At 38.9% G+C, this 25,661-nt stretch overlaps 3 protein-coding genes across 5 annotated transcripts; 1 reads left to right on the top strand and 2 right to left on the bottom strand.

The window, feature by feature from the left end:
* The first annotated feature begins 37 nt into the window (after positions 1–37).
* LOC108129360 (uncharacterized) lies at positions 38–1,638 on the top strand. 3 transcript variants are annotated; one of them, XM_017247330.3, is made up of 3 exons: positions 38–141; positions 249–709; positions 759–1,636. In XM_017247330.3, exons 1-3 carry the CDS (start codon positions 100–102, stop codon positions 1,600–1,602), a joined length of 1,347 nt encoding a protein of 448 aa, XP_017102819.2. In that variant the 5' UTR covers positions 38–99; the 3' UTR covers positions 1,603–1,636. The 3 variants fall into 3 exon arrangements, with proteins under 3 accessions (XP_017102819.2, XP_070137397.1, XP_070137398.1); XM_070281296.1 differs by having other exon boundaries at positions 54–141; positions 246–709; positions 759–1,638; XM_070281297.1 differs by having other exon boundaries at positions 54–141; positions 246–709; positions 762–1,636.
* A 1,200-nt stretch (positions 1,639–2,838) lies between these two features.
* On the bottom strand, positions 2,839–18,247 carry Cipc (Clock interacting protein circadian). Its single transcript, XM_043212186.2, has 3 exons — positions 17,736–18,247; positions 8,269–8,511; positions 2,839–4,462 (listed from the first exon to the last, which is right to left on the bottom strand). The coding sequence occupies exons 2-3, from the start codon at positions 8,468–8,470 to the stop codon at positions 3,849–3,851; spliced, it is 816 nt and encodes a 271-aa protein (XP_043068121.1). The 5' UTR covers positions 8,471–8,511; positions 17,736–18,247; the 3' UTR covers positions 2,839–3,848.
* On the bottom strand, positions 4,994–6,598 carry LOC108129987 (uncharacterized). The gene is made up of 2 exons (XM_017248317.3): positions 5,407–6,598; positions 4,994–5,348 (listed from the first exon to the last, which is right to left on the bottom strand). Exon 1 carries the CDS (start codon positions 6,461–6,463, stop codon positions 5,408–5,410), a length of 1,056 nt encoding a protein of 351 aa, XP_017103806.2. The 5' UTR covers positions 6,464–6,598; the 3' UTR covers positions 4,994–5,348; position 5,407.
* Positions 18,248–25,661: the final 7,414 nt, after the last annotated feature.

Raw genomic sequence — 25,661 nt, 5'->3', positions numbered from 1 at the left:
GCACATATCTAGTAAATTTATTTTGATTTACTGTTATTTAAAGTTGGTTTTAAAAAAGTAAATACAGGCATAAATAGGTAATTAAGCTAAAAATAAAAAATGTTTGTAAAAATAAAACTCGAAAGCGAGGTCGATGGAAAGGTAAGATCCATACTAAATACTTATGGTATATAAAGCACTTTATGTGGTTAAAAAAATTTCAAGGCGCCAATATTTAACAATTTATTCCTAAAATTTTCACCCAGCAGCCACACATCTTCGAATTAGTAGATTCTGCCACAGTTTTAGATTTAAAAGCAAAGATGGAACGTATTGTAAGCATTGCTATTGACCAGCAGGAGATCAGAAGTTTATCAAGGTGGATGCAAAATGGCGAGAAGCTCTCCACATTGCTTCTGGATCAGGAGGACGATGAGGATCCCGCAAAGAATGGGACGGCGATTTCGCTATTTAAACAGGGCGAATTTGTTTGTTTCTTACAGTTCTACAGTAGAACTGAAGCCGGAACCCAGAAAAACTTCTTCTCCCAGCCTCGGGAAACTAAACTAATGCCCGTGGAACGACCTCCACAATATTGTGAATTGTCAGATTCACAGGACTCGTCGTCTTCAGATCACTCAGAAAGCAGCTATGATTCAAGTAGCTCAGACGGTAGTACTACCATTAAAAGAACAAGGTCCTCTGAGGAAAAGGAACCTCCAGCAAAGAGGTATTACATTTTAGATATCTGTCAATGCATCTAACTAAACCTTTTTAAGCAGGTCCTTACCGATACCCCCGACTATTGAGACACCCAGTTTGCCAAGCAGGACCATCAGCTCGACTAAAATCACACCCAAAAGTGTGTCGGGAATATTAGTATCAAAAGCTGTGGGTATGGCGCGATCATGTAAACCGGACTATGGGAGCGAACCGGAGTCCGAAGACGAGAAAAAGAAAGATAATAATAAAGACTTTAAGGATGAAGACAGGAAGCTGTACAACTGCAATCGGCCCAAGTGTGATCATCATCTGGATGGCCAACCTCCATATGCCACGACTCTTCCGGAAAAGAGACGTTATGGTCTTGTTATTAGCAACAAAAACCAAGATGCAGATGTAGATCTCAATGCTATAATGGAGCACTTCTTTGATGTATTCCGAAAGGGTTCTTCAGAAGCCCTAAACTTTTCCGACTGTCCGCCAATGGCCAAATTCTGTTCGAATCTTTTGATCGTTTGCGAAGACGACTCCACCGTAAAATGGGTGATAGGTGCAGTAGCTGGTGTTTCTCCGTCCCACTCCTGCCATTCGTTCATCAAATTCTTTGGACTAATACGAACGCATTTCGTTCTTCCCTTGATAGTAGCGGGAAAGCCTCTAAGCTCTATATTTGAGCTGCTGGAAACGCAAAATTCCGGACTAGTTACTAACAAATGGACCGTTGTTGGTCGAAAAATTTTAGATCCTAGCTTGAACGATTATAGTCGGAAAGCCGTTTCGGTCCTTTGCGATAACGAAGAGATCGAAGTGTACATAGACGAAGATAGTAAAAGGTTAATAATGGAAAAGTTTGGAAAAATACAGTACTGTTTTTGGAAGCTCAATTTTGAGTTTGCATGAAGTGTTTTTGGATAAAAACACAATTTTAAAAAAATGGATTTGTAAATAAAAAAAGCTAATCTTTAAGTTTGAAGTTATTTATTTGAATTGTAAATAAAGTCGTTTTAATATTATAAAATTCCATTATGATCTATCATTTTTTATTTTTTCTGATCAAAAGTGGGAAAAGTGCGGAAGAATCGAAAAATTGTAATTATATCTATTATTCTAGGGAACAAGCAATAAAATAGTTAATACATGGATATTAGAAAAACGCACAATTTTATGGGGGTACCCATAGAAAATATTCAAAAAAATTATAAATGATTTTTTTATTAGCAATGTTTTGAAGGAGGAAAGTCCCTTCAGGGTTTGCTGATTACAAAAAAGTACTTTGTTTAGAGATCGGATACAAATTGACAGAGCTATGGCCATCGGAAGGAGCTAAAGTGGGGAAATTGGAAAAACCCAAAATTTTATGGGGGTACCCATGGGAAAAATTTGAAAAAATTAAAAACGGTATTTAAGCAATGTTTTGAATACGGAAAGTCCCTTTAGGGTTCGCTGATTACAAAATGGTACTTTGTTTCCAGATCGGATACAAATTGGCAGAGCTATGTCCATCGGATGGACCAAAATTGGGGAAATTGGAAAAACCCACAATTTTACAGGGGTATCCATGAAAAAAATTCTACAAAAAATAAAAACGGTATTTAAGCAATGTTTTGAATGAGGAAAGTCCCTTCAGGGTTCGCTGATTACAAAATGGTACTTTGTTTCCAGATCGGTTACGAATTGGCAGAGCTATGGCCATATTAATACAATTTATTATTATTATTGACATAAAAAATCAAATACAAAAAAATACAAATCACGGGCTCAATTGTAGCACAAATCAAGTTCAGGCCATCACAGTTTCTGGTTATGTCTGTGGGATCTCGGCCGGATGGGTAATAAAACCTCTTCAGTGTCAAGTACAATGAGTATATGACTGACTGGTGGCTCATAAATCACGTGCCTCTCAAACAGATGAGGACGTGACTCGAGTACATAATATACCCAATAAAACAACGACTAATGAATCAATGTTGCAAGAAAACAACACGAATTATGGATCAGTTATTGAATTAAATCATATGGATAACTAATAAAATTAAATTTTAGTAGTTATGTATTACAAATCTTACCTTTTAGTAGGGCCAACTTGACCTATTAATTTCTTCAACAACAGCCCATTAAAAAAAGCAGATTCTATAATTATATTTTCACTAATTTTATTCATGAAATCATTTTTTGCGAGTTTTATGATTCTTAGTTTTTCCTTTAAACAATGTGGAAAATGTCAGATATCTTAGTTTGAATAAAACTTTTAGAATTGGAAAGATTTGCTTCTCGGTAGCTATTAATTTGGTTTTGCCTTCTTAACTTTTCTGATTTTGTTTTAAAGCATTTTGATAGTTTTCATTCTGTTGGATAATTTCTTGAAATTAATCGGAAATCATTAATACCGATCAGTGTCAATTACGTATAATGGGTTTTTGTATTCAAAAAATTGCTTTGAATGTCAATCAAATCTTACTAGATCTATTTGTTGTATAAGCGAAAAGCGTCGTGGGGTTTCATTGATTATGCCTGGTTTGTTCTAAATATATTAATATTCCTATTTATGTGGTTGTTTAATTTATTATAAATTAATTCTTGACCGTATAAACTGTTAAACATAAAAAATGACTTAACTACTAGAGATAAAGATACACTTTTGGACTTTTTTGGGATTTTTATAAATTATTTTTTTGTGTGTAAATGTTAGCGTAGCTTTTTTATGTTGTATATTTAAATTGTTAAGCTTTGATGTATTTATAAAGTTAATCAGTACGAATTTCTCAAAACTTAGCCCCTCAATAAATCTACCTTCTGGACGTGTAGAAAGTACATTTCAAAGTTTGTTGTTTTTTGATTGTTAAGTCAATTTGGAAATACAATAAATTCAGCAAAAATCTATTACTTTTAATTTAAATTAAACAAAAAAACACCCTAGAAGTAGGCAACATGCTGGGCTTGTCCGCAATGTTGCAGCAACATGTTGCCCAGTATTTTCCCTTCCATAGTTTGGACTGCATAAGTTTTAATAAATAAAATATAATAAATATAAATTGAATGTTACTTTTCGATTGATTGCCTCCCCTAGTGGGTTATCTAAATCATAAAACTTTCCATCGTCCAGAAAATGGGGCTTTTTTTAGTTTTTCTTTGAATCAAAACAGAACCTAGTGGCGCAACAGCATGTTGCTCACCTTGGACTCGGTCTTGGGGGCGATCTGCTCGCGAAATTGTCTGTTCTCTGGATTGGCCATCACCGAGGCTATAAACTCCGAGGTCTCCAGCTGCAGCTGGGCCAGTCGCTTCTGCAGCAGCTTGTTGCGTTGCACCAAGTTAATAGTCTTGATGGCAATCGAGAGCAGTCCGTCGGTGTTGTGCTGGATGTGGCACTGTTTTTTGCCCATATCCTGGTCGCCAAACTCAAAGCCGCTATCACTGTCGCTGTCACTGGCCACCGCCTCCGCTGACACAGGTTCATCCTCATAGGATCGCTTATGATTGCTGTTCCGGTTATTGCCGTTTTTGGCCGTTGTTGGCTGTAATACTGTCTTGATGTTGTTGTCGGTGCTGGAATGTTGCTGCTGCTGTTGCAGGTACTGGCTTCGCTCATCCTGGTAGCGATCGTCCTCGAGCTGTATCTGCTCTACAGACTCGGCCTCAGTTTCCACTCCACTGCTGGTGTCCGTCGAGGAGGTCACCTTGCTGCTGGGTAAGTGGGAATATCTTCGTTGCAGTCTCGGGTGGCGGCGACGATTCGGGGAGATGACCGATCCCTTGGCAACTGCAAGATAAGAAATAAAGGTTAATTAATAATTTGTTTAAAAAATCTATATATAAAGTAATTGAGGTTGTATTTTGGTTGAGGTTGTAAAGTAAAAGTTGTGTGTCAGCATTTTAATTCTGTTTTGTATTTTTGAAAGCCAATCAGTTGGGTTGTCAACCGCTCTCCCAATCTATGACCATGTTGATTTCTGCCGTGGCGAGTGAGCTTATTTTTTTGCTTATTTTATTATTTTTATTTTGTATGTGGGAATCGCGTGTGGGCCAAAAACGTGACCAGCACCGGGGCCAATTGTTCCGGCGTTGACGACGCGTTTCGCATCAATTCGCAGTCGCAAAGGTTTTGTAACGCTCATTTGCAACCATCAGCTGTTGATAGTCATGACAATGAGTCCCCCCGTCCCCAGTACACCTAAAAAAATATATATTTATTTAAAATATTTTAAAATAATTTGACCTTATCTATAATCTTTATTAAATATTTGATTGTTCGGTTTGTATAAGCTTCTAATAAATATTTCTTAAATCTCTATATGTTTCATTTACAAATAATTTTCACAGTCGTCGCTTTCTCGGCCATGTCTGTGGTCAGGGTCGTGACGTACTAGCTCTCAGTTAACAGAGCACATGGCCCAGCACTCGGTCGGCAGTCCGGACTCCGGAAAATGAAATCAACCCGATGCACCCGACCAGTGTACGCCGTGTGTTTGTGATTGGCAAATATAGAATTTACTGCACAATCGGCCAAGTGCAGCGAAACGTGAGAGTGGGTCTGGGAGGAATCACTTAGCCTCCTCCCTCATCTAAGGGCGAGAAAAGGAAAAGTGGAACATGACGGCGACGACGTCACTTCCCACTGTTATGACGAAGCCCGATACGGAATTCCCCTAAGAAGTAGATTAAATATTCAAATTTCGGTTTCTAGTACAACACAACACAGAATACTTCATATTATATTAGAATCAGACTCATCATGACGACCCGTTGAAATATTTATCATTTCTGCCAGTCCTGCGGCCACGGCTATGGTCATAAGGAAGTGGGTAGAGTTGTCATGGACGGATATCTTTCGTTTGTGGCCAAACATGGACAGATTCCGCTCCAGCTCCTTGTGCAGGTCACCCATAAAGCCCACCAACTCGTTGACTTCCTCCTTAAATTCCGTCAGTTCGCGCTTCATCCGATTTTTGCTCAAATAGGCGTCATTGCGTTTCGCGAAGCGAATGGCGTGCCTGTGGCCCGTGGCGTCAGATTCCCGCTTCGAGATCTTGGCACTGAGGAGGTGGGTGTACCGCTCCTTGCACACATGCAGCTCCGCGGATACTTGCGTAGTCCACTCCAGGAGCTCGTCGGATTTGTTGGTCAGCTTCCGCAAAGTGTGCTCCATGGTGCAGAGATGTCCACGCATCTGGGTGAGGACTTCGCGAAGTTTCCGGTACTGGCATATAATCTCGTCTATTTCACACTGGAGACGGTGGTGGGCGTGCCGCAAATTGCGTGCTTCTATTTGCTCATCACAGCTCAGCTGCTTGACCTTTGACTCCTTGGATTGGACAGGGGTACTTTCCATATCCTGTCGTTTCTCCTCCATCTTCCTGCACTTGCGCTGCAATTTGTTGAGGATCTCCTCGGGCTCATTCTCCGACTTAGCCTCCTCGCTCTCAGTTCCGCCAGTGCTCGCCTCCATCTGCCGTTTTTTGATGGCCAACTGCATGTGTTCTATCTGGCGGATCAGACAGTCAATATCGTGAACCATCAGAAGGCCTTGAGTCTTATCGTCTGATGCGGTATCCGAATCAAGGTAACTCAGGCCCAGTTCCTCCTCCTCCCCCAATGTGGAGAAGCTGACGGGCTCGTCATAGTCGAAGATCTCCAAGGGGGGACCCTTAATAGTGCGACTTATGATATCGATGCGGTCCAGAGGCAGCTTGGCGCATTCTGGCAAAGAATGGACGCTGTGGACAGTTTCCAAATCGTGGGGAACCTTATGTGGTTGCATCATTTTGAGGTACTATTCCTCCTTGTAAAACTATTAAACTCTGTGTATTTTCTATATTTTCAGATACTGTGGAATTTGTTTGATTTCGGAACAAGGGAAATGTTTAGTATACCTACTTTGGTTTTGGATTTATGATGTATGACATTCTAATATTTAAAAAGTTGATCAGTTCTTACCAAAGATATAGACAACAGTATAAAACCGTTCCACAATACTTTAAGACTTTACCTTTAAAAAGTCGCACCTCCTTCCTATAAATTTCCCAATTTCGAGTAGGATTTTTGGGTTCATTTGACGGCCTGCCTCGTCATCATCGAGCAAGTGGGTGAGTAAGTGAGTAAGAGGCGATTGCACGTGCCTTGTTCCGTTCTCGGTGAATCAGCTCGGCGGTTATGCTTGAAAATATAATTTTAAATACCTAAATTCAAGGCGCCGAACGAGGGCATTGTCAGGGGCAATGGCAGCCCCACGGGGCCACGCCACGCCTATTTCGACAGCCGCCCCCCAAGGGAGGAAAGTAAGGTAGAAGGGCAGGGCCAAGATGTCGGGAGGCCTGCACGTGGCACCGCCACACCCATTTTTTATTTCATCAGCTTGTGTGTGTAAATTTCGCTTGATGTTTATTTTTATGTGTGGCTGGAAATTAGCAGGCTACAACGAGCACAAATAAAAAGCAACAATGCCAACAACAACAGCAAGGCTTTCAATGAATTCACATTCAATATGGCTCCAATAAAGTCAGCAACAGCAACAGCAACGGCAACAGCACCAGTAACAACAAAATGAGCAAAGTTGGCTAAAAGCAAGCGGAGCAAATGTGCAAAACATGTAAATAAAGAGCCAGCAAAAGTGGCACACAGCAGCAGAAATACAAACGGTGTGGAGGTTATGACACATACCCTACCCCATATATGTATGTGCCTGCCCCACCCATTACCCCCTTTGTTTTGCGAAACAATTTCTTGGAAAAAATCTAGGTAAACGTCTCAACATTTTCACTTGGCTAATGAGTATTCATTGAGCATAATTGGGCTTGATATTCGTGGTAAGAGGGTCTCTGAGAATTGGTAAGAATTTCATCTTTAAAAATACTAATGCAGCCGTACAATGTTTATATAAAGTTTATCTAACCTTCTGCAGATTTCCGTTTCGATGCTGTCTTACCCAACAATGGCCACACAGACGGAAGAAGCATCTGGGAGTCTCGATTGCTGACGCAAATTGTTGTGGCATAACCCTGAGCTCGCGTGCCAGAACAACCTGCAACGAACGGGTCGTGGCAGCAACAACAGCACTTGCCATAAAACATGGAGGGCAACACGTGAAGCATTCAACGCTTAGCCCAGCCCTCGGGGCACGTGCATGTGTATAGTTTTTCAATGAGGAAATGGCCAAACGAGAACACACACTAAGAGCTTGCATCTCAGATCCGATGGGCGCCAGTGGGTGGGTTGAGTTTACATAAATTAATTAATCATGACCGAGTAACGTGAGCCAAGAAACTGGTCGGAGGAACAGCAGCAGCAAGTCAGTCAGCGGGGGATTCTCATACAGACAATGCAAGTTTTGTAAAAATATATAAATGGCAATGTTACGTATACGCCTCGAGCGCCCACAGTTGACAGTTGGCGATCAAAATACACTGGGAGAGTGTTTTAAGTGATCTTGATTATTGTTTTGTCGTAAAATATTCTCAAGATCTTCTCTCTAAGATATTTATCAAGGTCTTAAGTTTAATATAACTAGATAATGCATCTGAACCATTAAAAGGACTCGCCCCATAACCTTAAAGTTGTAAAACAACTCACCATAACTGAGTACCGAACTGTTACGTGTTGCTCCTGCGGCATCCACCGATGCAGAATAGGATGAGGATGATGTCGAGGTTGACGAGGATGTGGTGGCGGCTGTGATGGCTGCGGTGGCGGATGAAATGGCGGCTGTGGCCACGCCATGATGTCGCCTCGAGTCCCGCATCTGTTTCTTATGCGAGCATATGGTGGGTGCCATATTATTAGTGTTGTTCTCCTCTGGCAGCGTGTGGGCAAACACTGCAATGCAAATGTAAATAAAAACACTGAATTAATTAGCCGCCAAATTGATTAATCGATTCAACGGTTTGGGCATTAAATAACCCACCGAGTTGCACGCGCCGGACAATAAACAAAATCGAATAAAATTTCAAAACAAATTAAAGAAACAATCGCAGACGAGTTCGTTTAACTTTCTTTCTGTTCTCGGGCTTCTGCAGATATACCTTAAGAACAACAAAATAAAAAAAAATCTTTTCTTGGGAATTAATCAAGGGCAGGATATGACGGATTCGTAAATTCTGTGTACTTCAATGATTTTATAAAACCGCAGAACGGAAGCTCCATGGTATCGCATTGTGTATTCTCGGAAATTTGAACAAGTATTGTTCAAAGTCTCTATTTAAATCCACAATGAAACCACAAAGTCTCCCTGTTTTCGAATCATACTGATAATGGTTTATTTATATTTATGTAGTATAGTTAAGAGTCCAAAAATTCACAAGTAAGTGGCCTAATTGGCTTTAAGGTTTGTTTGTTTAATTCAAGTCTTAAGAACTCATTAAAGTTTGAGAAATCTCCGTTATGCCACCGCATAACCACTTTCCCCAAGATCGACCCAACTAATCCAGTTTGCCATTATAACTACATTAATCACTCCACTCCGGGCAGGCAATCAATGTCTCGCTGGCCTCTGAAAGTCCAAAGTTCCCGCGGCCAATCTGGGAGTTGACATTTTGTCGAAAAAACACTAAGCGTGGGTCTTGGCTCCGAAAACAGAATTTAATATGACGCATCCGCTCAACTCTCCTCGATTCGGGCTCATTTAGCGTGTCGTTGCAAATCCTGGCTAACGACCATCAGACGAAAGGTAAACAAACTTAAAGTGAATTTTTTCGTTGGGGGTCTCGGGGACTGGGATGGGATGGAATATTGATGGGTAAGCATTTTGGCGGGCTAACAAAATTGCTCAAGTGGCGGCTGTGTTGGCTGGTGCCTGTCAGGAGATGAGCCCCGCCTGGCGGCAGTCAAATTCAAATTGAAAAACGCCCGAAAATCAGCCGAGGCCGAGGCTGTTGACGGCACGTGTACCTCTTGAGTGTAATTACATTTGGTAAAAGCGTTCGCGACGATGATGATGAAATGTTTGCGGCCCTTGACGGCATTTTACCGACCTGTCTTTCCCCCCCATACCTTGGTAGGTAACCCTCACAGCTCACACCTCGCACCCACTACCCTGAGCAGTTAAAATACTTGTGGGCGGTTAAGAAGATTTCGAAACTCCCTGACCTTACCCTCCCAGAGGCTCGGCGTCCTTTCAGGTCGATGTCAATGCGGCAATATGAGCTGAAATTACATTTCATTATTTATGCTTTAGCCGTCATCGGATAGTTAAAGCCTCTAAGGCTGATCCGAGTCAAGGAGAGTGCTGGGACCACAGAGAGAAAATAAATACCATGTAGTTTCTACATATATTTTAAATCAAGGAACAAAAGAATATATAGTCTTCAGCTTACTCATTTTTTTAGATGATTCAAAATTCATTTCACATTACAACTATTTTTCTTTCAGTGTAGTTATCTGGCCAAGTCGTCCCTTAAGCGATGGCAGGGAAATGTCTGTAACAAAAGACCGAAATGTGCGTAACAAATACTAAGCCTCAACGAATTGCCCCAGTGGCAAATTTTATGCGGCGCGTGCGGCCCTTTAAGTAGGCCTGCCTGCCTATAAGGAAGCATTGTGTTGGTCTTCCTAGAGAAAGTTCCTGTAAAGCATTGTGTCGATTTAAGGTTGAGAGTTTATCTATTTGGGGAACAATTTGCGACACGTTTTTATTGAGCAGAGACACCTGTTGATCGGTTCCCCCCCGCTTAGGACTGCTTGGAGGTCAAGTCAATCAAGCAACTTTGATGAGATTTCCCGCTGCGTGCCTACAAATTAGCCAATAATTGTTGAACATGACACGCCACAAAAAACACACGCACTGTTGTCAGCTGTCAAAGCAGGAAAAAAGCACAAAAATAAGCATGAAACCCAAAAACTAAGGAGAAACAAAGGAATCTGCTTATGGCAATGACTTTCACACGCCATCAGAGAACGGAAGGGAAATTTGATTTTCTCTTTTTCTTTGTCATATTATGTGGCTTCTGTTTTTTTTTTTCTTTGGGTTTTGTTTTTGCAAATTGCTGGGGCATCATTGTGCCAGACAATTGTGACCGGCGGCAACATCATAAAGACAAGAGTCAACAAAATATTGTCAAGAAATAAGAGTTCAGGGAACTCGTTCCTTATTGCTTTTTTTTAAAGCATACAGCTGCGGGAAAAGCATTAATGGCAAATAAATTTTGTAGTTAAAAAGTTGAATATTTATAAATATCAATCAATTAAACATCAATTTCAAACATAAAAGAATGTTACTGTTTTGAATCCTAAAGGTCCTCAAAAATATGTTTTTTTTAAATCATTAAACTGCAGAAGAAAGCATTATTCCTATACTACTATTTTAAGTATAATTTAAGTATATAAGTATCCATTATAAAAAATATTATATAAGATATTACATCAGAAATGAATAAAAATATATCTTTGTTACTCATAAAATTCCTTAATTCTCTTTTTAAAATTTTTTTTTTCAAATGCCATCCTTTTATTAAAGTTTATCTTTTTTTAAAGCATTTTTTGAAAGCTTAAACCTCCGGCGAAAGTACTAAGAAAAGAAGTATATAAAGTACCATATTAAAAAAATGTGTAAAAATATTGTAGGTAACTTTTAAATATTCTTTAGTTCTTTTTTTAAAAATATTATTTTTGTAGCCTCTACTGTTTGCTTGCAAAAGGCGTTGCCATTTTAAGAATTATTTGTCATGTGTAATGTAAAACCCTGCCGGGCAGTACAATATAGTGGCCTCCCATATGCCAACATATGACTGTCAGTACTCCGTTAGACGTCTCCTCAGACATGCGGGTACAAATATGTAAATGAGTGTGTGGTCAGGTGAAGCCGTCTCGTCCCAACCCGTTCCCTCTCGTCTCGTTTCGTCTCGTCTGGCCTATGTTGGTTTCGGCACGAAAAGCGTTTTAAATTGCACTGGGGTATCGTTTCTCTAAATGCTCGCCTCCACCTACTGTACGGCTGGGTACTTAAAATATTCATTACTAAAATGAGTACTACATTTATCTAGCAACAGCTGAAAAGGTAAACTATTTCTTTGCCCTCCAGGGCGTATACTTGATATTTTTCTTAGAGGGTTTGCCTGGAAATTCCTTTTGCTTTCTAATTATAGTCACGATGTAATCTGTCATGGGCATTCCTTTCATTTTTGACCTTATCTAATAGACTTACACGCGCCGCTCATTTTAAAGACGCCGCCAGCGAAATGAAATCCCATCTATATAAAACTTTCCGCTGCATGTGTATTTTATGACTGTTTCTTACTTTTTTGTTTACATATGTACATGGGGGCATGTTTTCCTAAGATTTGTTTATTCTTTTCAGATTATACTCTAAGTTTCCAGAAAGGGTATAAGAACTATTGTGGGAAAGTAAGAGTATAATTACAATACATTTAAAAATTATATGTGTATGTAGGTTTATATTTTTTGAAGAGTATTATTAGTTTATTAAGTTATCATTCAACCTAATTCCATTACTTATTTTGACTTTGTTGGAGCTGCCCCTTAGCAAAGTTATTATTTCCACCACAACGGGAAAGTGCTAATTTTTTCATTCTTATCGCGGCACATGCGCCAAAACGTCCAGACGGCAACAGGGTCAAAAAAAAAAAAAAAACTATCAACTAAAAGCCAACAACTACAACCCACAAGGCAATCTGAATGCGTCATAATTGTTTTTAGATACGGTTAAGTTGAAAAAACGTGCCCAAAGTGGGGATTGCCTCCGGATCGGGAGATTGGGGGAGGCGCAAAGGCCAGGAACCACATTTCCAGCGCTAAGAGCGGTCTAGACGGGGTCCAAAGATTAGCAAGCTCAATAGATCAGATCAGGCAGCTATTTGATGATGAAATTTTCGGTTACCCAATAGAACACGACGACAGGCGATAAAAATTTATGATGGCAGACGAGAAAAGCAAATAAATGCCAAAAAAAAAAAGCATTAAATGAGACACACGTGTACCAAATTATGACTTCTCGATAAGAGGAAACCAATAACAGTCAAGACATGGCTCAAATAAAACAACAACCCGGAACCCCACAAAAAAACAACATTGATGGGCTCTTAGAGACAAAAAGACTCAAGCATCGGCGGTCGTCTGGCTTCCATTTGCAATCGAACAGAGATTTCTGTTTAAGACAACAAACAATCCAACCCCAATCTTCAGGTAATCTTCTCGCATTTATTTTGAGTAGCATCCATCAGTAGATTGTTTACCTATTTGACTTAAAATCTTTGCAACTGTAAGTAAGTCCCTGTCCATTTTTAAGTCTATGTTTTTTATGGCAAAAGAGTGGGAAATAAAAGCCAATTCTTTGGTTTTTTGTTCCGCTACTAAGACATAAATGATATATCCCCATACATTAATCAACAGCCTAATTAGCTAAACGTCTCAATGCCTAAAGCCATAATAAAACATTGTTGGGTCGAAAAAGCGAAACCAGATCTCGCACAAGCATAAAACACGAATGTGATTGATACAGGTCGTGCGTCACTAATTGATAGATCTCCATAGGTATTTGCATTTTGAAGACATAAGAGTGCGTTTTGGGTTTGATTTTATTATTCAACTTTTTTTTACTAACATTGTATTGGCTAATTGGATCGTGGGTAGAAGAATAAAAGCCTGTTCTTACCGAATTTTATGATTTGAAAACATAAATTAAGATTTGGAAGTGTTTTTGGGTGTTTTGACATTTTGTCGACAATAATTCGTTTTTCGCTAGGCTCGTTTCATTGGCACATCATAAAAATGTTATGGCCTGTCTTTAATATTAATTAATTGATTTCTTCAGCACGTGTGTTTGCTTTTCCAGGGCAACAGTGCGTATACTCGATATATATGAAAGCGTATGCTTGATATTTGTTGCATGTCAATAGGTTCAGAATTAAATATTGACTTCTTGATTGGGGTATTGAAGTATTTTTTTTTCGAAACTAAACTGACCTAAGAAAAAAGACAATAAAGGTAAGCCATTTATTTTATTAATTAATTCTTAACGGACATTAAAAAATAAAAATTACAAACTAGGTCAAGCTAATTATTATCTGTGACACGAAAAGTTAAATAACAAAAGATCAAACAATTCTCACGAACAAACCTTATAAAGGTGCGACTTTCAGGAGTCACACGAGCAAGCGATTATGTTTTTTAAACCAAGATAATAATTCGCTCGTGTAGTCATAAGTTAGACTTAAGGTTTCTCGGCCAAGATGTGAGTCAGTATGACGGTGTCAGAGATCGTCTCTTTGAAAGCAGCCGGCGGCCGGCTGCCGGCTCACATGACTTGAAGCTCTCCACCGGATTAGTTACAAAAGAGACGGCGAATGGCCAAAACAGTTCACTGACAGTAGCCTCCGAGGGGGCATCCCCAAAAACAAAACCAAAGTATATATATTTTTGTACATATGTACATATGTACATATCTACGAAGTATTAGAAGGCAGCTGAAGAGTAAAACCAGAAACGGCGCGTGTTGGCTAGTTCCCTTGCCCCGGTCTAGTCACAATGCCCAGCCTTTGTTTAATTTATGTTTGCCTAGTCTGTGTCTCTACGCTTTGAATGGCAGTGAAATATAATTCGCTAATGTGGTCATAAAATGAGCAAAAAAATACATAGCGAAACGGGAGACGGGGAGACAATAGATGGCAACAACAATTGAGCGATTATTGCTTGTTTTGGCCACACGTGCGGCTCATTTATGAAGGAGAAATGTCGAAATAGTCGGGATGGGGCAGGTCGGTTTACTTTGCTTCCGTCAAAGCGAGCATTTTCTCAAACAAACCAACACTTTGGCAAATATCAGCCGCGCGTGCACTCATTTACAGTTACATTTATTAAGGCGTCGTGTGTCTATCGTTATTGGGTCAGCAATTAGCTCTACTCACAAGCCATATACCATATATAGTAGATATGGTATAAATATAGTAGTTTATGGGGTGGTAGTGCCGTAGCAGATGTCCGAGTATTTGTTGCCAACCCAAGTGCAAACAGCTGCTCTTGGGCAGTTCGAGAGGCACCCTTCAGAAGTGGCTGGCCAAGTACAATATTGATTGCCAACATGACAGGACATTTTTCTTTTAAACTTTTCAAATTTGCATAAATTATTAATTCTGGAAATTCACTTGGAAAGTCAATTTTTCTTTGCTTTTTATTCCTCATAAAGTTTTTACGCTTATTTTCATGTTGCAAATTATAAATCGCGTGGAATCTAATTTATTATACAGCCTTGTTGAACTTTTGCCCAGACAGGAAACCAATTGAATGCCATTTTAATAAGCAAACAATAAAAAAACTATACATGTGTAGTCCGTCACCCAGAGCTCCGACATTCTGGGAATTCCAAATGATATATTACGCATACGTCATGTGGGCAACTCTCCCGAGGGTGCGATAACTTGAAAATATTTTCAACTTCCTCAGAATCTTATCGAAACAATAAACGTCACTAAAATGGATTAATCTTCCTCCGGAAATGGCTCAAAATTTATGCTGTGGAAGATTTGCATAAATCTCAATGGGATTCCAGTGCCTGATCCCCTTAATAAGCCATTAGCCGAATTAATTAGACTTCAGAAAATTAGTCAATTTTTTATTGTTATTTGTGGCGTCTCGTGTTTCACATTTGGCATTCATGGGCCCTCAGTAGCCGTTAGCAATTTCGGATGTTACAGTTTAAAATAATGGCCCCACACACCCTCACCCGCACACGCACACACACAGAAACGCCAATAGTCGCACACGTGCGACCGAAAGCACAGACAGATGCCAAACGACAAGACCAAAAGCCAATGCGAAAAAGAGAATTAATTTTGTAGTTGCCTGCATAAATTAAAAACAAAAAAAAAAAAAAAATAGAAAACACAGGCAAAAACAAAGAAGACTTTGTCATTCAATCGCAGCCACAGCAGCAGTTGCCAGCGGCGTTCGTTGCTGACTGCGGCGCCGGCTGCGGTAGCCCACTTGGCGATAATTTCATAGACACGAGCACTGCTAGCCGACAAGGGCAAAAACAAAAATTTTCACTGCAGTGCAAAATGGCTATTTCTAGTTTAAAGAAATAGATAAATAAAATCTTCAAGATTTCATGCACATACGTAAATAAATATTTTCATATAATAATATAACTAGCTTGCCCTCAAGCTAGTGTGCTGGAGAGAGATAAAAGCCCCTCTCCCCTTAATCTGAAACACAAGCCACGGGAGAGCCGGCCAAAGACAATGGGCACTCACACAAAGAAAAGCTCACATGCCGTTAATGAACTTTTATGCTACTATCTCTCTTCTCTGCCAACACTCCGGCTGGCCTAGAACGTCTGTTTGTGTTTGTGTGCTCTTATTTTTTATACAGTCGCTTGTTGTTTTTTTCTGATTTTTTTTTTATTGAATTAACAACGCACGTGTTGCGCCGGCAAGCTGCGCGCGCTCCCGTTTCTCCACTGCTCCCCATTTGGCTTTTGGGGCCGCGGCCAGAGGCATTGCGGTCGCAGTCGGCGTCGCTGTCGATCCGCGTATCAGCGTTTTTTTTTTATTTTTTGCTCGTGTTTATATTTATATATCGGATGGGGCTCATATTTTTTTTTTGCTGCTTTTTCTGTTGCTGTTTGTTGTTGTAATGCGGAACGCGCGCGTTCGACAAAAAATGATAAATCTACGATTATGGGCGTCATGGGGTGTCATGAATGGGGCGGTTTCGGGCACACGCGCAAAAGTTACCTATCATAGATATAGATATGGTGGGGGCTCTCTATAAGCACCTGCATGTGTCCGCAGACTATGTATTTGGACTTCCTGTTGGCATAAGGCTCATAAAATTATACAGCCCTTAACACACTACAGTTTGAATAAAAAGACCACAAATTTTTGTAATATCTTTTCAAATATTAAAGTAATAATACCCATTAAAACCAGATTAATTTCCACTTATTTGCACAAATCTTGAATCGAAAGATTTCTTTTCTTTTAAGCATACAACACGGTTTGTTTAAGCAGAAAGTCTAAGTCAAACGAATTCATTGGTTTCACGAGTAAATAAATAAATAAATAAATAAACAAACAGCTGTCAGTTTTGAGTCACAGCTTGATTCACTTTAGCTGAGCCATCGCTTCTTTTTAGAGCTCCACGAAGAGGCAGTTGCAAAAGCTATTCCACCACACAAAAAACGCGACTTTTCTATTTTTGTTTTGATGGTATGGAAAAAAACAAAGGCTTATGTTTATTTGGTGCCCACTTTGGAAGCATTTCACACGCTCAGACAACAGGGCTTATGTTAAGATGAAAAAAAATCGAGTCTTCAAGCGGAAGTATGCTTCTTTTTATCTTATTTCTAAGAATCGGCGAGCCAACAAATAAATTGTGGGATAACCCACAGTCATGCTGAACTTTTGTTTTGTTTAGTTGGGAAAACAATAAGTTATTAGAAAACTAAACTATACATAAACATTATGATTCCCCAAGGAGTGGGCTACATTACGAAGGACATTTGTTTAGGCCCGAAACCTTTTCGAACTTTATGCTCTTTATGATGCTCCCAAGGGCACTGAGCTCTTTAAAATGTATATTGCTTCATATTTCCAGTAAAGTGGTTCGTTTATGGGTTGGGGTTTTCCCACACTCATTTTATTTATTTCCATATTTTGTTTACTTTTTGATGCCGAGCTTTAAAAGCCACTCACTCCTTTGCCAGTAGTTGTGAGCTTAAGAAATCAATATTGCGCATACGCCATGTAACCCGACGAAATGCACTTTAGCGTTGCACCAGCCAATGTGAAAGGCCAAAGGGCAGGGCCTGCGTCACCCATCGAGCCCACGGATCCTGACCTAAATTCGTCCTTCAGAAGGTGAGGTAAAAAAAACGTTGGGTGGTGGGAGTTAGAGTGGCCTAAGCCTAAACAGCAGCATCTCTAGTTGCGAGAGCTTTCGGCATCGGAAGTCGGCTGTCAAGTGCAATTTTTTCTTTTATTATTATTCCGCGCGGCACGTGTGCCACACAAATGTTGGCAAATGCTAATGCTAATGCTCGGAGATTTATGGCCGCACAACCTTTTCGCACACAGCACTCTGGGACTTACCCGAAATGTTGCAGGAATGATGGGGTGGAGGGCTTCTTGTATTTCTTTGGGGGTGTGTGTGTTGATTTTGTCTTTCCGCTTGGCTAACACGATTCCTTTAATTTAATGCACCCTCATTGGAAATAATGAACAGCATATTCTCGCCAAGCGATTTTTGTTGTTTTCACAGGCTTTTAATCTATTCTAGGTGGTACGTACGAGTAGGTACGGGTGTGTGCAAATTCATAGACATTCGCGACGCCAATGGCAACACGCGCGCCAAACAAAACTTTCGCTTTCGTTGCGCGTGGGGCTGTCGTACAACAACAAAAACACCAGTAACTGCCACACTCACAGACACACTCGCACACCTTATGGCAGTGGCACTCACACGCGCTGGCAAACAACAAACACGGATATGCTGCCCGAGTACGTAGACTCTCGTTTGTGAATCCACGAAGCTCTCGAAGCTCACGGAACGCGCCTCTTTCCAGTTTTTTATTTGGCTCGAATGCGAAGCGAACTGTTCGACGGCCCAGAGCAGAATGAATGCGCCCGTGGACCGAGCGACGTTTTAATAGGAGCTCTGGCCCCAACGTGCACCCAGCAAACGTGGCGAAAATGTTTTGGCAACACAAGGGAATATGGCAAGAAATGATTTTCATTTTTCTGACATTTTTAATTGATTTTAGTAGCACATTTTATAATAAATATCTAGTATCTAGTATCTTTGCACTCTCTTGCCTCCGTTAAGAGTAATTTATAGATTATTTAATAACGAAAAATAAACTAATTTTCATTATTAGTTCAGTTAGTTTATGTTTTCAACCGTAACACGGGTTGTTATTAAAATATTATATTTATCTGTCCAACACATTGTTATGTCAAAAAACGAAGTCTTAATAAAGTGGTATAGTTTTCTCAACGTTTCGTATACGTAATTTTTCCTAATGGTTGTAATTGGGTTTAATTTTTACAAAAAAACTTAATTTAATTAAAAAAAGTAATTAAATAATTCTATGTCATATACTTTAAAGTTAGAAAAAATGTAAAAAACATTAATGTATATTTTAAATATTGTAAATCTATGAACTGGCCTACGGGTGGTATGAGTAATTTATTTTGATTAAAGGATTAACTTAGTTTGATATTGACACTTTCAAAAAAAAAAGCAAAAAGTCATAGAACTTCTACTGCTTAATTTAATTGTAGTACAGATAATATATATTTGAGTATTCCACGTTTTTGCTGATTAGTCACTAATTAAGTTTGGTTCGAATATTAATCTCGTTAATATTATCGCTGCTCTTATCAATAAAATTCTATTTTAATTTGTGTTCCCTCTAAGCGTTTTTATGCATGTGCTTCCATCTAAATAATAAGTATTTATGGGTTTAATAAAAAAGCCAGCCACTGCTGTCACGCTTTTTGGTGCAAAAAACGCCCTCTATTAAAAATGTTGCAGCAACAATGTTGAGACAACAATTGGGAAAGCTGTTGAAGAAAATAGAAAATCCAAAAGTAATAGGGGTTGGGTTTGTTGCTGTTTGGGCCTTTCTGGTTGCCTAAATCGGGGGCCTCGGGTACCTTCCTGCCCGCCACCTCTGCTTCACCCCCCCTCGGGGCAGGCAATTTTGTCGCACGTGTCGGAAATTTTGTTACGGCCGATTGCTTTCGCTTCCTCCCCTTCTGCTAGCGTCTGTTTGAATGAGTTGTGTTTTTGTGGATATATGTATGTATGTAAATACAGTGGAACTTGGATAAAAATTATGGGGTTTTAAAAATAAAATATAGGAAAAATTAATTTAATTTATCATAAATAATATACTTATATAAATAAATTAATATTTTTAATTTATATTTAAAATTATTTATACACTACTACACCTAGAAGACTCGCGCCCCTGTCGTATGGAAAAGGCAATTCAATGGCCTTTGGCTTATGTCAGCTGCAAGCAGCCTCTGCTTGGGGAACTAACGGTAAACGGGGCGACGTCTGATTTCCTGTTTCGCTTTAATCGTCTGCTTCTGACGAAGACGGCGGCAAATGGCGAGTGTAGAACAATAAAAGAGAAATTAGCATAACACATGAGTCGTCGCTGGCTCAGAATACTGGCCCTGACTCTCTCCATTCTCCCGAAAACCCCGTTCATGTACGTTATGTGTGATTTTAATGGGCTCGTGGGTGTCTGTGCCGGCGACGCTTTCCTATTTCAATTGCCGACACGTGTACGCGCGTAAAACAAAAGAAACATGGCCATAAAGACCATAGATACACGCAAGTGTCTGGCCAGTCTTCAAATCATTTGCATATTTCCTCACCCTTTCATTTCCTGTCAGGGCAATCGCTCTTCAAGTGTCATTTAATTGCTATCAAGCTGTGGGGCGTGGCCAGCGGCTTGCGTCAATGCAATCGCCCCTATAAACCCGCCCCATCGGGCCTCCCACATAAATGCCCATAAAATTAAAGTGCGTAATCAAGTCTAATGCCCGAATTTAGCCCGAGGAACACGCGCCGGTCACACGGCCCAAATACATCTGATTAAATAGAAACAAAATAAAATTCCCTAATTAATCTAAGTACACAAAATAAATAAGTCGTTCGGTCGGACAAAGTCCAAAATATTTATTTCTATTTTTGGTTACTGTGGGTTTCTGTTAATTTATTTATTTAGTTTGGTATATTTAAAAAAAAAAAATTATATAAATAGAATTGAAGAGAACACTGCAGTTCACTGCTTGCTGAGCTCCTTGAAGTATGCTATGCATTTTTTATTTTGTAAGGACGTGCAAAAATGGCAACCGGAAATGAAAAATATATCGTATATGCATATATGTTTGTTTTTAATGAATACGTTTATGAAGCTCTTAAAAGTCTTTAATTTTTCTCAGTGCAAGAGATCGCCGTACTTTTTTTCTTTGGAATTTCTTGGGAACGGAATTACTCGGCAAAAAAACACGACGCAACAACTTTGGAGGTGAGATGTCGCTTTACGGCCGTGCAGTTATCAATTGATACAATACTCACACTCAGCCGAGCGGCGTTTTATTTTTAGGCATATCAGTGGATCGTGAAACAACAACTTCGGACGTCTGTATATTTTTGTGAGTAAGAATAACAATAACAGTGACATGCGCCGATCGCTTGGCGGTACTCAGGCCATTATATACCAAATTTTGCCGGTTTTTTCGTGGCATGTGCATGATATTTGTTTCTATTTAATTATATCTATATCTTTTTCAGCTGACTTGTGCTGCTTCCCACCACCACACTTGCCCAATGTCAAGGCCTCTTAAAAGTACCTACCCGTGAAAATTTGCCAAAAATACCCCGCCAAGTTAATTTGCATATAAATATTTGCAGTATACTTTGCTTTGCATATAGGGTAAGAAAAAAAAGAATATAAAACAAGAAAGGAAATACAATTTCGGGGAGAGCCGAATACTACATACCCTTGTTGTTACTTAAGGGTATGTTACTCGAAGATCCCTGATCGGGAAGGTATAACATTTGCCAATCAGAAAAGTATTGCCTAAGTTTATTGAAAACCAGTCATTTATTAGTCACACCATAGTTTGGAAAATCGTAACACCCTTTGCAAGAGTATGAAAAGCCACGCGCCTTTTTATTGTTGGGAGGCACTGAGCTCACACGATGGACCCCCAGCAAATAACACACATATAGTATGTATATAAAAAAAGCCCGCTGATACCGATAATTTGATAGCGTTTTGCAAGTTCAAAGTAAAGTACGCACTTTCAGCATAACACCTTACAGCAAGAAAAAACTTTTACTTATAATATTTTTTTTGTATTTTATTATTTTTTATTTACTTAATCATGAAATGTTAATCTTTGCAGATTGCTGGTTAAATTTTCCTGGTAATATATTATATAAGGTCTTATAAAGCCTCAAATAAGTTACATGGCAAATATATATTAAAAAAACATCAAAACAAAGCTATGAATGTTAAATTTTGATAATTTTTATAAGCAAAATGTAACAATGTGATGTTTTGTATCAATAGAAGTTAAAACTAAGTCTTTATCATAAAAATATTAATATACTCTTTAAAAACAATTAAATAATAATATTTGTTTTTAATTTAAAAATTTATTGACAATCTATAATATTTACCAAAAATAATATTAAAGTTTGGAATTCGAATATTGTCATCCATTCGCGGGCTAAAACCTTTGAAAGCATCTGGCCTTAAAAAGCTTTGTAAGCCGTTCTCATAATCGCGTTAAATGCTCAGGGCTGCAATCACCAAAAACGCACTGCTTTCTTGTGGTTTCAAGCAGTGTTTGGCGGGAGATTTTTAAAAATTGTATACCAAGGTAATGTAATAAAGTTAAAATAAATCAAATAAGACATTTTAAGACTTTAATTAAAATTTAAGTAATTAGAGTAAATTTGGATTTGTTAATTGGTTATTAATAATTTTAAAAATAAATATTTGTTATATTAAATGTAAATACTATAACAATACTTATTAAAACAATACAGTTTTGTCGGAGCTATTTAATTATAGAAGGAATGTCTTTTAGATTCTTTCAGGTTGTCCTTATGCAAGTCAATTGGCAAATTGAAACATTTCAATAAGTAATGCTAATAGTATTGAAAGTGTAATCAGTTGAAAAAATTAAACCCCCTCCTAGCCAAATCCAGCTCAATATCCAGCCGAGTCGAAGGGACCAGACACCACACCAACAACAATATAGCCACGAGCAAAAATCATCGACAGGATGGGAACTAGGAGGAGGGGGACAACCTGGAGAAGGAGGTACCTGGACCAGACAACAACAATGTGAAAAACTAATCAAAGCAGAACTCATTAAGCATAGTAAAAAATTATGCTATTGTAATAAAATGGTTAAGGCGAAGCCGAAATCGCACTGGCAATCGAATTAAACGGCCGATGGCCAAAAGGCAACTACAAAAAAAAGGCAAACAAATTGCCAGGGAAATCCGAAATCCCGGCCCTGCGCATCGGGTTGCAAGTTAGTTTTCATCGATAGCGAATTTATTATGCAAAGCAGAAGCGGTGAAAGATCAAAGCGCAGCGATAGCAGATAACACGCTTTGTAGTCCGTTTGCCAGCCTCCAAGATACACTGAGAAGAAAAAAGGGTTACAAAACTATAAAATAAATATATGTTTCCTTCTAAAGCTATTGATATTTTATTAACAAATGCCTCTTCTATTTGAAAAATAAATTGTACATATTTATAATATGTTTTTTCTTTTAATCAATATATTTTTTTGTAGTGCCCTCAAAGCTAGCGGATGAACCGGCGGCTTGGAGTCCGACTAGGCGGCCCTTTTTGCCGCACAAATAGATTAGTTTCACATGGCCATGGAGTTAGGGTTCCTGGTTTTCAGGGTTCCAGGGTTCCGGGGCGCCATATTGCACACAGAGGGCCGCCAGGCGCTGGCCGCCGCAGAAGTTATGAAAAATTAATAATAATGTCGAATCGATTGATTTCAGAGAGTGGGGCAAGCCGCACCACCAACTGCAAGAGGTTAGCACCACCTAGACGGCTGGTCGTCGACGCGTCGCCGACGTCGTTTCAGTTGGCCCGGCTTTTGGGGATTGTCTTGGCCAGGTCCGTACCCACCCCGGGGCGCCTGCTTGGGTATTTCGTTCTCGCTCTCTTTGGGTGTGTGTGGAACTGTAACTAAATAAGAAGATTGTGATGGTCCAGGATCTTTATGATTTTGAGATACTCTTTAAATTTGTTTTAATAAAGGCTTAAAGGTATACAGGTTAATAATATGTTGGTAATGATTTTATAATAAGTACTTCCATTTTTTATCAAGTTCCTTAATTTATATAAAATTTTTTAGGTGTTTATGGATTTTCAGATTTAAATATATTATTATAATTATACCCTTTGCTCTAAAATGTCTTTATTTGTATAGGACAAAATATTTTTAAGTACAAAATCATACATTAAGATCTTAGATATTTAAAAATTTTTATAAAAAGTAGATTCTTGAAGGTATAATAATCATATGACAGAGATATATAAATGCTATTCAAAATCCGAATCCCTAGATCCTAAACGAACTTCAAGTTATAGTCATGTAAACCCCAAACCAAAGCGCATTCACCATAAAAAGTGAAATATTTTTTGTGAGCTCACTTAGCGCCTGGAGCAAAAGTCGTACATTTTCATCACTCGGCCAGGAAAAGGATCAGTCTCGTAGCCAATGTTAAAGCCGCAGTCGGAGCCGCAGTTCATAAGCCAAGCTCCGAGTTCTGGCCAGGTTGTCGTCGGCTCCGACGTCCTCTTCGTCTGGCTAACGTTTTGGTTTTTTTTTTTTTTGGTTTATGGTCTGTGGCCGGTCAAGTGATGCATTTTTCATGACCAGTTTGTACGATTTCCTTTCCGCAAACGCATCGAGCATTTTCATGTAATTCAATTCTGTGTTCTCCTTTAAGTTTTCTTGTGGGTTGATGTGTTTACAATTCTATTGGCATCGGGATATTGGTTTCGAATCGGCCGACTTTGGGCGATACTGGGGACTTCAGACACGGCTGCGTTAACATGAGTCTAATGAAATACGACATTTGACTCGTGCTGGGGTCTCGCCTGTTTTTATGGGCGTGGGATTGCCCTGGGCATAAAATTGGCATGAAAAAAAGGCCTCAATGGAATTTGGACAAAATGGAGCAAAGGCCACAGAACAGAGTCGATATTCCATTTTAAGAGGTGGTAGGTTTTAATATAGTTAGTTAACTTCCATTAGAAATATGTTTTTGTTTCATTAGAAATAAAATAGTTTAAAATTCGGATCGTCTGCCAGTAATTATTTGGTAAGATTGTCGATTTTCAAACCAAATCGGTTAAATCAAAGGCTTCACACTCAGCGCGTGCCCGACTGACTGACTTCCGGCATGTCGAGTTCCTGACCCAAAACATTTCGATGCGGGATCGAACACTCATACTCAGAGGAAAGGTCCCTAGTTAATATTCATTCTGTCTACCGATAGTCCAGACGTGTTTGAGTCACCCAATAGTGCAACCGAATGTGGCAACGGGTGACTCGTTCCTCAGACACGCGACCGGCCACAGTTCAAAGAGCCAACCGAAGATCCAAGAGTTAGCTATACATATTAAGAAAAAAAGGGGTTTAATGACTCATCAGTTATGGTTAGAAGGAGGGTTAGAACATACTTTAGTCTCTTATCTCTAGTGTTTTCCCACACATTAAAATGCCTTCAATGAGATGTGGATTTTTTTAAATTTATTTCAACTTAAAGATGGCCACAATATCCCACACATTTATTCCCAATTTAGTTTCTTTGGCAATTAATAAATGAATTTGTATTCAATTTGTTTCTTTCTTGCTGACTTACACCTCTCCAAATTGATTGAATGATTTTTTTTTAGGCTAATCGAATATTCATTGCATATAGCGCACGACTTGTTTATGTTTTTGGTTAAATGGTAATTTTCCTCCATGTCCCATAGCTGAAATTCTAAACCAGAAGCTAAGAAAGTCTGGTAGCAAAACGAAAAAAAAAAGAAGAAAGACACGAGTCCTGTTTTCCAGTCATTGACAGCAATTTGATGGCAAGAATGTCTGGCCCGAACTGCGAAAGTCGTGATTTATTTGACTATTTAGGACAGTGCAGTAAATTTTTGTGGAATATCGGAAGGAATTTTAATTATCAGGGCTTAAGGAGCTACTATATGTATTGTTTTAGTCCATCTTTATAATTTTATACATTTCTTTCAAAACATCATTATCTTCAATATCTTATAATGATATAATTATTAAATATAGTGGAGGTGTCTATTTATATTTCTTTAAAAATTAAAGCATTTAGAAATTTGTTTAACTTCAGTAAAAACAAAATAACTAGTAACCTCAATAACAATCCTTATTTTGTATCTGTAATTTCTCAAATTTAATTCGATTAAATTTTATTTGATT

This window comes from Drosophila bipectinata, chromosome 3R (assembly GCF_030179905.1).
Source record: "Drosophila bipectinata strain 14024-0381.07 chromosome 3R, DbipHiC1v2, whole genome shotgun sequence".
Classification (NCBI taxonomy): domain Eukaryota; kingdom Metazoa; phylum Arthropoda; class Insecta; order Diptera; family Drosophilidae; genus Drosophila; species Drosophila bipectinata.
Note: the sequence above shows the minus strand (reverse complement) of the source record. Positions and strands in the feature narration are given on the sequence as shown.